Source organism: Bombus vosnesenskii, unplaced genomic scaffold (genome assembly GCF_011952255.1).
Source record: "Bombus vosnesenskii isolate JDL3184/JDL3185 unplaced genomic scaffold, Bvos_JDL3184-5_v1.1 scf7180000016261, whole genome shotgun sequence".
Classification (NCBI taxonomy): domain Eukaryota; kingdom Metazoa; phylum Arthropoda; class Insecta; order Hymenoptera; family Apidae; genus Bombus; species Bombus vosnesenskii.
In genome coordinates, this window is record NW_022884330.1 from 3206776 (window position 1) to 3219029 (window position 12254).

Sequence of the window (12254 nt, forward strand, 5' to 3'; positions counted from 1 at the left end):
TTGATTTTGATTTTGATTTTGATTTAATAAATTACATGGATTTTAAACATCAGATATTTTATGTTTTATTGAATTTACGTCTCGATGTAGGTATTTGCGGTTAATAAAATATTCATAGAGAGATATTGTAAAAAATTTAGTATGATTTAATTTCGTATTCTATGCTGTTTAATGTACCATGTTTGTTTCTACAGATACTTGCTCGTTTATGCAGTCTGGGATGTAATATAGAGATGCAGAGAATTGATTTAGATACACATCTAGTTCTTTATGACTTCTCAACAGTTATTGAGTTATTGTCCTTTGTAATCCTACAATCTTCCAATTTGGAATCCAAAATATGAAGGTGGTTCACCTTGGGCTCCGTGATGTGGAATTTTTTAAAATTTCAAAATTCTGCAAGTCAGAGTTACTGTGAAATAAGTATTCAAGAAAATGAAGAGAAATATTTATCTTATGGATAGAAGCATATTTTTAATAACATACTATTTAATAATTAGATAGAGATCTACATTGATCAAGTCGTAATTTATTTGACAAAAAAGGTACAAATCAGTAAGAAGAATATTCTATGATGGACGGCAATTAACATTAAAATTACAAACTTACAACAAAATTACAACATAATGATATATAAGTAATGTATATTATTTAAAAAAAATTTATTCTATAATGATAATGACACAGGTTTTAAGCTTAGAATGACACAAATATCAAGAGTTTCTTTAGTTATGATAAAATACAACTAACTTTCATAAGAAATTATACAAATATTTGTAATGTTAATCAATATTGAAATATGCGACGCAATTGGTATAATGATTTGTCGCATATGATGATCATTAATAGATATTTGTTATCGATACAAAATGAAATTAAAACAATTTATATAATATATAATATCTCATTCAAGCATACAAAAATTCACAATATACAAACGCAGTATACACCGTTTTAAAGCAGCTTGGTTCGTTTTCTGTTTGATATGATTCAAAATGACATGGACGCACCAAAATTACTATTTTACTTGCAATTATATCTTATATATAAAATGTAAAATATATTGTGCATCCTAAATCAGTCAAAACATGTATAGAGTCAAAATTTGTTATTTATTTCAGCTATCAACATTTACTTTTATATATTTTACTCTGTTTCAACTTTCGTAAAATTCGATAGATTCGATAGTTCGTTAGCATCTTGCACGTATTCACAGCAGTTTATAGGAAGCGAACTTTTCAAGCGACTTTCAAACGAACAGCACGTACGATACAAATATTACATTTAGATTACATTTAAATGCGCGATAACAAATATTAACAAGAAGATTTAAGTACGTGAAATCTCTGACTTTCTTTCGCGTTTAATGCACTTGATTTTTGAGAACTTGATGCAATCATCGAAGATTTTTTGTTTGTCATGGAAAATATCGACCGAACGTATGAAGAGGCATTCATGAAATTTTACATATTCCGATAAAACGGTGCAAGTAAATTGTTACTTTTGCTTCTTCAATCTAGTAGTTGCAAGTGTAAAATTCTTATATTTTCCTATCTTTTAGTCAAAAGCAATGAAAAATGACCGTAATTTATTTTACGACTAACGTTTAATGGTCCATTGATTTTTATTAATGAGCGGAAATGTTGACCGTCGAACGCCTTCGTACTTGTTTGCATCAAGTCATATAAATCCTGACGTTTTTTTACTTTCCATAAATTATTTCCATAAATTATTATTATCCATAATACATTTTTACGGCGACCATTTTATTTTTGCACACGAGGTATTTCATTTTGCTTGTTCAACTTTGGACGTTATACCTTTTTCAACCTTCTACAGGAAATGGACGAGTATTAGAAGGCAAACGGTTTAACACTAATGGCTATGGTAACAAACGATTGTAGTATGTTGCCGGTTGAAGACCGGTTCTTTGTTTCGCAAAATTATGGTAAATTAACTCCAGATGAACTCGTGGCCTCGAAAGTACAAAATTTTAACGATTCTACAAATACACTAACTCGTTAAAGTAACTGAAAGTAAGTACGAAGTTACGATTTCGGTTGTTCTCCTGATTTGTAGAAATTATCAATGGTCTTTGGAAGTTTCCTCAATTCCACCCCAAAAATGTAGTTTCATTTCGATATTCGCAAAATTTATGAAAAATCGAATCTTCCTTTATTAACCATAGAACGACATTCCTCCGATAGATAATTACGCATTAAATCCTTTCCAATTTTGATAATCTTATCAATCTTAATGTAACCTACGAAATAATTCGCAAGAGAAGAGAGGGAATGATAAAATAATAAGTAGAACGTTGGATCCTTTTCAGCCGAATGTAATTGCACGGTGAGACTCGTTTCTGACGTATAATGATTATCACTTTTTATTATCATTTCTCATACTAAAAAATTCCCATCGTATGCTCTTACACCGTATTACAAATAAATGAGAATATATAAATTCTAGATGATAGAATGGTTTTATATTCTCGTTATTAGATCGTAAACTGAAAAGGATCGAAATCGTTTAATAATGGGTACAATAAAAAAACGTAAACGTTTGATTATTTTGTAAAAAGTTGCATCTTCTTGTACGAACGAGCGAAGAGTTTACTCGTTGGGTGTTTGTTGCTGTTCTTCTGTCGCTGGTTTCGTGTATAAGATTTCGGCGTACTCCGTTTTGTCCTCGTTTAGACGACGTGGAACGCTTTGTTGTTGCTGCGTCAAGTCCAATTCTGCATAAACTATTCCTCCTTCGCCCGTGGTAGGATTGAGTTTAGTTTCTTGTGCACCCGGCATTCCAGGTTGTAGCTGCGGAATTTAAACAATTTTATCAATTTCATCAAAAACTTGCTTTGTAGTTGTTTGGGAAATTTCGAAAATTTTACATGGAAATTTATTTTAAGCGTGAGGAACTTTTTTGCGATAATAATTTAAATTGAAATATGGTAAACTGTTAAATTTGTTAAAATAACTATACATATATGTATACGTAATATAATTAATGAGTATATATTTTTAGAAATTCAATAGGAAATAGGCTCATACTTAAAATTAACTTTTGACATAACACAATGAATTGAATGTCAGTGATTTCTTAATTTGTTTATCGTCTGTTGTATTAAATTTGGATATAACGTAAAATTAAAAGAAAGTATCGATATCATAGAAATTATTGCATTGTCGAAGCTTCTACTATTACTTAGGAAAAACGTAAAAGGGATCAAATTTATAGAAACGATTAGGATAAACGTAACGTTTGTTTTGAAACAAGAATATTCGAGAATGAAGTCACCTTTTCATCATCGACTGTGACGACAGTTCTCACGGTGTCTGTGTCCGCGCCAGACACTTTGTCCTTGTTGCGTTTAAAGAGGCGGGACAAGCTGATTCTCGATTTCCGTTCACCTCGAGATCCATCGACTTCTGTTCTGGAGTAACGGCCGGCACTCTCCGTATCACTTCTAATTAATACAATTTATTCCCTTTTAAAATTTGTGCAATTGTTACATTTTTATATTACCTTGTTCCTTTAGCAACGAAACAAATTTTGTGAGACGATAATTACATAGACAGTAGACAGAGAAACAAACACAAGAAAACAAATACTCGAAGTGATTATTCTGTAATCATGTGAAATTCCGATAAGCTACAGTGTAATTTCTAGAAAGTTATAAACTTATTTCACTTATTTATATTTTCTTCAAAAAGAATTGGCGCAAAAATTAATAACGACAAACGGCTCATGGAATTATAAAGTGGCGTTATTAATTGAGCGGAACGAATCTGGTGATCACGATTTGCATATCGCAAGGACATAATTGAGTCGAAAACAAGCATTATATGTTGAATAATGCACACGTATTCGATTACGATGCGCCTTTTTCTTTGACTTCAGATGATTTATGAATCGCTAATGAAGCTTTAAAGAATCACTTAATAAATACCATCTCTTAAAATATAGTTTTATCTTTATATATGAAGACAGAACCAGCCAATTGATTACGTTCAACATATCCTTTTGAAAATGTTGATGAAAACAAATGAACAAAGATGAAGAAACGTGCGTATTATGTGCATGTTAAAGATCTGAAGCAGATTGATTGTTAACTAATACGTTCAAAATTCACTTGTTCAAAAATGATTTCCATCTTATTCATTATTGTGTAATACAGACAGATACAACCTAAATAAGTAACTTTCAGTTTTTGTTGTATATAAACGTCATGTATTAGGAAATTTTTGATTTGTAAGAATTAAATGTAATTAAGAGGGTGCAGTTAAAGCTGATTAGTAATAAGCATGCATATGGAGGAAGGGGGGAAAAAAGAGAAATGATTAAGCAGACACGCAAATTATATGATAATAGGCGACAATTTTAATTATTCCGATATAATTTCCTTGAAGAACTTGTAATTACTTCAGAACCAGTAGTAGTATAGAGCAATTTTTTCTTGAATATTAAGTTTAAAGAAAGAAGGAAATAAGTGATTTAATATCAATTTCCATGTAGAATTTATAATTATTTATATTATTTTTTTTCCAAGATCTTTTTCTTATAAGTCATAAAAATAAGCGATTATATAGCCAGTAAATTTATCGGAATATATGTTTATGTGTAATTATCATTTCAATAAAATAATTTTTTTTCCTCGTTACAATCGTTGTTGCCACACGTGACATGAATTATATACGAGGTATTTGTTACATGCGAATTCAATGAAAATTATCTCGGTATCTTCCATAAAATGATGATTCCACGTTTGATATTGACGTAAGCTTGAAATTCCATGTTTTCTTTTTCCATGAGAGAAGTAGAAAAAAAAGCTTGCCTTCGCCTATCGGTTTCGTCTGCGCTTTTCGATTTCTCAAAACGAAGTAGACTAACGCTTGCTGCCGGATCCGCGAAGTCTTGAATTCTGTGCGATTTCCTGGTAATATGGTAAATACCGACAGATAAATTTGCTTTGAACGGATAATCAAACGTGTCCATTTTTTATTCGACCGTTTTTCAGCCGTTTCTATTTGTTTAAAGAAGTAGAAGACATAATTATATGTAACTACGTTTGAACGGCTTAATTAACAAATTTTTTTCATCTATCTTGTTCATTTGAATACAGTTTCATATCAGTGTCAAGTAAACGATCGAAGTATCTCTACTCTAAGGAAGCACCAGCAGAAAAAAGAATATTAGTTACGGAATTTGGTGTAGAATATTGAAACACTGGAAGTGCGTTGTACTAGAGGGAAACCACTATAAAACCTGTAGAAAATTATACTCACGACTCGCCAAGGTTCCTAGATGTCGTGTTACCTGTAAATAATCGACGAAAATTCAGATCTCGCTTAATTAGAATCTTGATATTATCGGAACAATGGCACGAATTAGAATTTCTAATTCCAAGTTAAATAGTTTCACTTGACCTGATTAATAAAGTATAATTGATCGATGGACAAATTAATTGAAAAACACTCGAAATATGAATGCACTTGAAATAAATTCAATCGATTCATCGTCGATGTTACAATTTCATCGTGAAACCGATGCAGGTTTAACGAAATTGAAACGCGAATTGGAAAATTATTTACGATGCGATGACGGGATGGCATATTCTCGTGTACGTTCGTGTGTATTTAAAACAAATGTTTTATTTCAAAAATCATATAATACCTAAGTATAATATCATAGCGATGAATGAACTTACAATTAATTACATACAGCTCTTCTATATATTAATTTCATTTGAATTCTTAATTAGATTTACTTCTGCCTATTGCGTTGTATCTACAAGTACAGATACAAAATGTTCATATTCTTTTCTCGTATTCGTTTCTCATATGGTCGCAGTGTAAGTGTGGAGATGCGGCTGTGTTGGTGTAGATTTGTGTGTTCGTTATTTTATTTATCGACCGTATAACATTCAAAATCTCAAATTGTCTTTTATCTGTTACTTCTTTTTCGTATTTTTTTGTTCGTTTTGTTAAACAGTGATTTTTTAAATTGTTTCTCTTTCTCCTTTCCTCTTCTCGTTTTTAAACTTTAACGTTTAAACTAGTGATCTCTGAAGTATTCTTAAAGTGTTTCCACCGCTGTGATGCTGTTTGCATATTGGGCCCTCGTCACGAAAAGATTTTGATAAAATCAACGTCATTGCGTCAAATTATATGGAATATCAAAAGAACTGAATTTTCCGAGCGTAATCGGTTCTTTTCAATTCTATATTATAATGTATGCTTGTGCTCGTCCTATCGATGATTCACATTCTAAAAATGTTTCAGAGAACACCATACTCAGGTATTCGCGATCGTCAATATTTCGTGATCTTTATAATCATATCTAATAGCTAGACTTAACATAAATATATGTATATATATATAATATATATATACTCCATTGTATGGCCAACGATCATGCTTTCTCATGTTAATATTACACTAAAATCTTCGTCGTTAATTTATTAGAAGTTTTACAAATCTTCAATTTCGCCATTTTGTCTCGTTTATCGGTCGTATCTTATTTAGATTCTACAAAGAGAAAGAAAAAAAAAAGATTCAATATCAATAACCTAACAGCAGCATACTTATATGTATCTTAACACACGTATGTATACGAGTGTAATCGCAACATGATCATCGTTGCATTTAAATAATTAACCATTACAAATAATGAACAATAGAAATGAATTACAAAATAAGTGGCTTAATATCGTTTAAAATGTACCGCAAGGAATTTTTTGTACATCAACGTATATCCGCGCGTAATATCCTTTAAAACTTCCTCTTTTATATCTTAAAACTCCCTATTTCCCTTTTTCCATCGTTTTCGCGTTAATCGATTATCGTTTCGACGTGCTTTCATTGTCGTAGTCGCGTTGTACGCGGGCCGAACAGGTCGAACACAGATTGTACCACAGACGGCAACGAATGCCCGTCTATTTTTTTTCCTTTTCTTCTCTGCCATTATTCTCTTTGCTCCGCACGTACGGTAGCAAGTTCTTCGACAAATTCGTTTCTCGCGCGTAGGACTAACAATAAGACCGAGAGGGGATTCGAGCGAAACGGAGAAATCCTTCGTGTCTCGAATTATCGTGGAAAAGATTCCAGAGGTTTTCAGTGTATATTTTGGCAGTGATTATTTTCGACTCGGCTTCTCGCCCTTTGCAATCCGCTTTGTGCTGATCCTTTCTTACTCCCGTCATATCGTTCTGCTATGATTCGCTGTAAAATCATAAGACGTCCATTTTTGTTCAAACAAGATATTTCATTTTTATTTAACGTTACTGTCACGCGTTCGCAGGAATTTATACTTTGCACACGTTTTTAAACATTCTTAGAATCAGAAGAGATCGCCAAAGATATGCTTCATAAATTATAAGAAATATCCTCGTGTTCGAGCAATTCAAACATTTGCTTTTCTCTTGTAAGAAATGGTTGCCTTCGTTACAACGAATCACAAGGGAAAGATAGTTTTTCAGATATGAATATGGTAAATGCTTCAAAATCGTATATAACCTACGCTGTATGTGTGTATAAAAAATTCGGCGGCCCTGGTCTCGTTAGTCGTTTGAACGTATCATCGAATCATCCCCTCGCGTGTCTATTATGAGTTTAGATTAACTAGACGCGTGTTTCTTCCCTTTACGTTAGGCTCTATTACACATACCTAATACGTTTAATCGTTCGTACGCATAATATATACCACAATAGTTACATGTGATTCGTTGGGAACGCACGAGGACGCCCATTTGTTCTACCAGACGAGACTTTTATAAATTAATTGGCAGCATAAAGTGACTTCTTTGTACAATAACCAATGGAAAGAATGCGTACGATAACTCAATTTAAACAGATATATCAGGTTTTCCCTTCCTCTCCTTAAGTTTGTCCTCAGACTTAGCGGAACAAAGGTGTCGGAACGTGCGTTGCTCACGGCACATTGACATACGGATGCGGCTCAGCCTCTTTAACGGCACAAACAACCTTCGACATCGCGAATACGATACAGAATAGTACTTAATTGGCAACGATACATCCACGTTTAATCGATTTACTTTTTAAATAATCCAACGCTCTAGTTTCTTTCCCGCACTGTGTCTCGTCCGATCGCGTTTCTCTATTCACGATCGAACGATGATCTTCTCTTTCGCGTTAAAACTCACGCTTAAGTTGTATATAACCTTATTTCTTTGCCCGATAATAGTCTTCCTCTCAAAAAATTCACGGATAACGACAGGTCGCTCGGCAATTGGAGTGCAAGTGGATAAATAAGTATTCAGTTAATATTTACGAGTTGCAAGCCAAGTGCCCTCGACACAGAATATATAATATATTCATTACTATTATATTCAATCTCGTATCATAATATTTATAATATATTTATATATATATTTATTTATTTTATATATATATATATATTTAATATATACAACATGTAATTTTTTTCGATCGTCTTCGCCCGACCAGTTTCTTCGGTAGATTCTTTCCTTTTTCTTTTCCTTTAATTTTTGTCTGTTAAATTTATTACTTGACGCCCACTGTTCAAATTGGCGTTAATTCCTTTTATATGTAAATTAGATCGACGAGAACTCGTTGGACGAGACGATCCCTCTTTGTAAGTGAAAACACGATCGCATATGGAAAAAGTGAAGGAGTGTATGTGCAGAATTCGGAAATGTTTCGTCAACGAGTGACACACACAGGGTTCGATACTCTCGCTTCTTCTCACCCTCTCTTTTCTTTCTCTCCTCTCTCTTTTTTTTACGTTTTTTTTTCTATTTTTTCCCCTACTATTCTTAATTTAATAATTCATGTTTACGACGCCGTGGACACCTACGTTCGTGAACTTGTTTCTTCCTGTCTGCGAGTGTCGTACAACATATGTGTATGATTGTGTGCACGTGTATGTGGTTACGAGCGTAGAATCATAAGTTCGTTCCTTTCTTCTTGCGCGTGTCTTCTTTCATTTTCTTTTTTCTCTTTTTCGATGACGATTAAGCTAAGCAAAGATTATCCGTACAAAAGTACAAAGAACACTTATTGTCGACGGGAATGATAATGAAATCACAAAACTCACTAGTCGAAAAGTATTCCAGTCGCGGTTGATGACTTCTGTAGTTACTTTATATTATATGTATATCGTTCCATCAACTTTCAATGTTGTTTTTTGTATTCTTCAACCAGAAACGACACTTTGAGAGCGGACTAACACTCGATGAATCGTATGTACTCTTATAATCAAGAAATTCGCGATCGATAGTTTACGCGATTCGTCTACAAGAACGACTGGTGCTCGATGAATATTCCGTCAAGATTATCGTCGGTTGACCTTTTTTTCTGAATTCTATTCGCACAGAGGCGAAGGTGTAGAAGTGTTAAATGATCGAACCTGTTAGAAACATCTAAAGGAAAGAAAAGGATTGTCAATGGAAGGCTCGGTGACGCGCGAGAACCGACGTCAGACGTCACGATGGAGGAAGGAAAAAATGGACAGCGTCCTTAATCTCGTTAAAGCGAAAAATACTTGCAAATGTTGTTTTTGTCGCGAATGAAAAGGAACCAACGAGGTCTGCCTTCGCCTTCAGAGGGCACTGTGACGCTAATGAATCTGGTTGAGCTTATCGAACGTTTTTATCATCGTTACGAGTACATCCAATGATCAGATGATTCGTATCGATCGTAGAGATTCGTATCAAAAGTCATTTCTTTACATTTAAAATCAGACATCGTCTGATGGTGGGCTTTGTTCATCGGTGAATCGACAACGTGACTGTATGATATAAAATTCTGGCTGAAAAACTCTCCTGTAAAAAAGTACGATAGCCGTGAGATTGCTTGCAGTGTTTGTTGCGATCTTAAGATACGAAGACGCACGATAAGTGGATGCACTTCCGGCTGAACTGAAAACGTGGCAGTGTTCGCGTGATTTATTTATCGCGTTAACCCTTCGGATAATTTTTTAACTTTTGTTTCATTTTTCCAGTACATGTTTTAAATTATACATATTTTTATAGGAATTTTTGTGTCCATTTTATTCTTAAAGAACGTATCTATCCCACTTGTAAAAGATACCTTTAACATGGAGTCTCGTTATAAAATCGTGGTAAAAAAGTTTCAGTAAAAAGAAGATTAAAAAGCAACGATACATTTTCGAGGAGTTAACAATTGTTAAGTAAAAATTCTCTTGCGAAACGTGCGTAACCATTGTTACTGAGTCACGGTATATCCGAGTATTTTAAGAGTATTATAAAGATTGTTCGTTTCGAACAGTCGTTGGAAGGATCGATAGAACGTGCAATATCGATACCGCGTTTATACATAGAAAAAACTATCGCGTTATATGGGCGCGTATCTATCTGTGAAAAAGATCGTGGTAGAACACGCCCCGCTTCGGGCCAGTGAATCGTTTCGAAACGTACAAATAATACTGTCTCCACTAAAAATATGTCTAAATTACAAAACGCGAGATACGATCCACATGTGTCAGTCAGCACGTGCACGTCCTGGATTAAAAGGGTGGGCGCGTCTAAGAACGAAAGCTACATCGTGGAATGTGTTTGTCTCCTCTTATCTTTGTTTCTGCTGTTTGAACGTGGTAACGGCGTTATTTTTAATAGATTCCGTTGCTCGTGCACGTAAAGCATTTCTTCTCACAGCGATAATTCATTCTCCCGCGTCGACCACGCCGAGTTGTTGAAAGGGACACGTCCCCGAAAGAGCTTTGCAAAAATTCAGTCGGAAGTTTAACGCGTTGGAAACAGGCAAGTTTTCATTCGTTTCCGTATACGTTTGTTACTATATCGTGTAATTCGTTAAAACGTTCGGCATTGCATATGTTTAAAACAAACTCGCGGAAAACGAATTGCGAAAGGAAAATTGTGAATTACCAACCGTGGAAAATCTGTGTTTGTCGTGCACGCGCAATTCCTACCTACGATACCTTTTCTCCCTGCTTCCTTTCTTTTTTTCTTTTTGCTCTAGATTTTCCTATAGCCCCCTCCCGCCCCGTTTCTTTTTTTTTTTTATGTCGATGCGTCCTTTAGAAAAAAACCTCGACTACAAAATTTGATTTGTTCGCGCTAGCATATGAGACATTTTTCACTACTCGGAGAACTCGACTCGTCCTCTCCGTGTCTTTTCATCTTCATACGCTTAATCACTTTGTTTCAATAATTGCTAGACATCGCGTTCAAGTATACGATAGGTTTCGTTCGCGTCAGAGCGAGACGACAAACCGCAAAGACACAGCTCTCTTTCTCTCTCTTGCTTTCTCAAGCTCGGATCTCCGGATATCGGCGTTCTCCTCCTCTCACGCGGGAAACTCGATTACGAAGATTTTACTTAGAATAAAGTGGTATAATCTGAGGACAGCTCGCAAACGCGTGTTACCTAACAATGATACCTTAGCGATACTTCGATCTTTCAACTTCTCGAGGATACAGAACGAACGAATTTCTTTCAAGTAAATTCTTAAGATAAACATTTGAGATTCCTGTTACCATAATCCCTTGCTTCGTCTTTCTTCCGCTTCGTTGAAAAATCGATCCTCGAAAAGTTAACGATCGTACGACGACGTGTGTGGTTGTACAAGTAGTAACGTGTGAGTAACTCGATCGAAGCGAATTTTTCTCAATGTGACGTGTGTGTGAATGTGTGTGTTGTCGAGAAGAAAGAAAAGGCGGCGTAAAAACCGCCAATTGGACGACGGTGGATCGCGTCGCGAAATCCTATTTACAAAAGATACACGGCGACTGAGGATACCGAATGTTCGCTTTCGCGATTGCATATCGAGGCATCGAGGATCGTTCCCGATCGTTGACGAGCGGAGAATCGTGGTTGATCGCGATTCGCGCACGGTCGTTTTTCCGGCTACGAACAGAGCTGCCATCCGAGACGGAAATCGTAGAAAAGTGAAAAAGCGAACGGAAAAATGGATCAGATCTAACGTGAAATTCTCTTTTTTATACTCTGCCACGCGAACGGAGTTTCTCCGACGAAATAATAATACTATGTCACGTAAAATAAATACGCAATAATCGCGCGAAAAAAAAGAAAGCAGTTCGTTTCGATAAACTAAAATGAGATTCGCGTATGACCAGACAGGGAGGAACACGTGTACGTACTTTTGGACGAAAACACGACAGGTGTACCTCTCTGCTGTCAATTTCAAACCCTTTGCACTTTCCGCGTATGTTTGCAGTTTCTGTGAATTTAATCCGAGTTACTGTATCATTTAATAAGCAGTTTCAGAACAAC

The 12254-nt window shown here is 34.9% G+C and overlaps 1 protein-coding gene across 1 annotated transcript in view; it reads right to left on the bottom strand.

Moving 5' to 3' along the window:
- Nucleotides 1–1093: 1093 nt before the first annotated feature.
- LOC117241615 (fasciclin-3) overlaps nucleotides 1094–12254 on the bottom strand; it is a 343345-nt gene continuing 332184 nt past the window's right edge. The window contains 4 exon segments of the mRNA XM_033507489.1: nucleotides 1094–2813; nucleotides 3298–3466; nucleotides 4835–4933; nucleotides 5286–5316. Of these exon segments, the coding sequence (XP_033363380.1) occupies nucleotides 2613–2813; nucleotides 3298–3466; nucleotides 4835–4933; nucleotides 5286–5316 (500 nt within the window). The 3' untranslated portion in view covers nucleotides 1094–2612.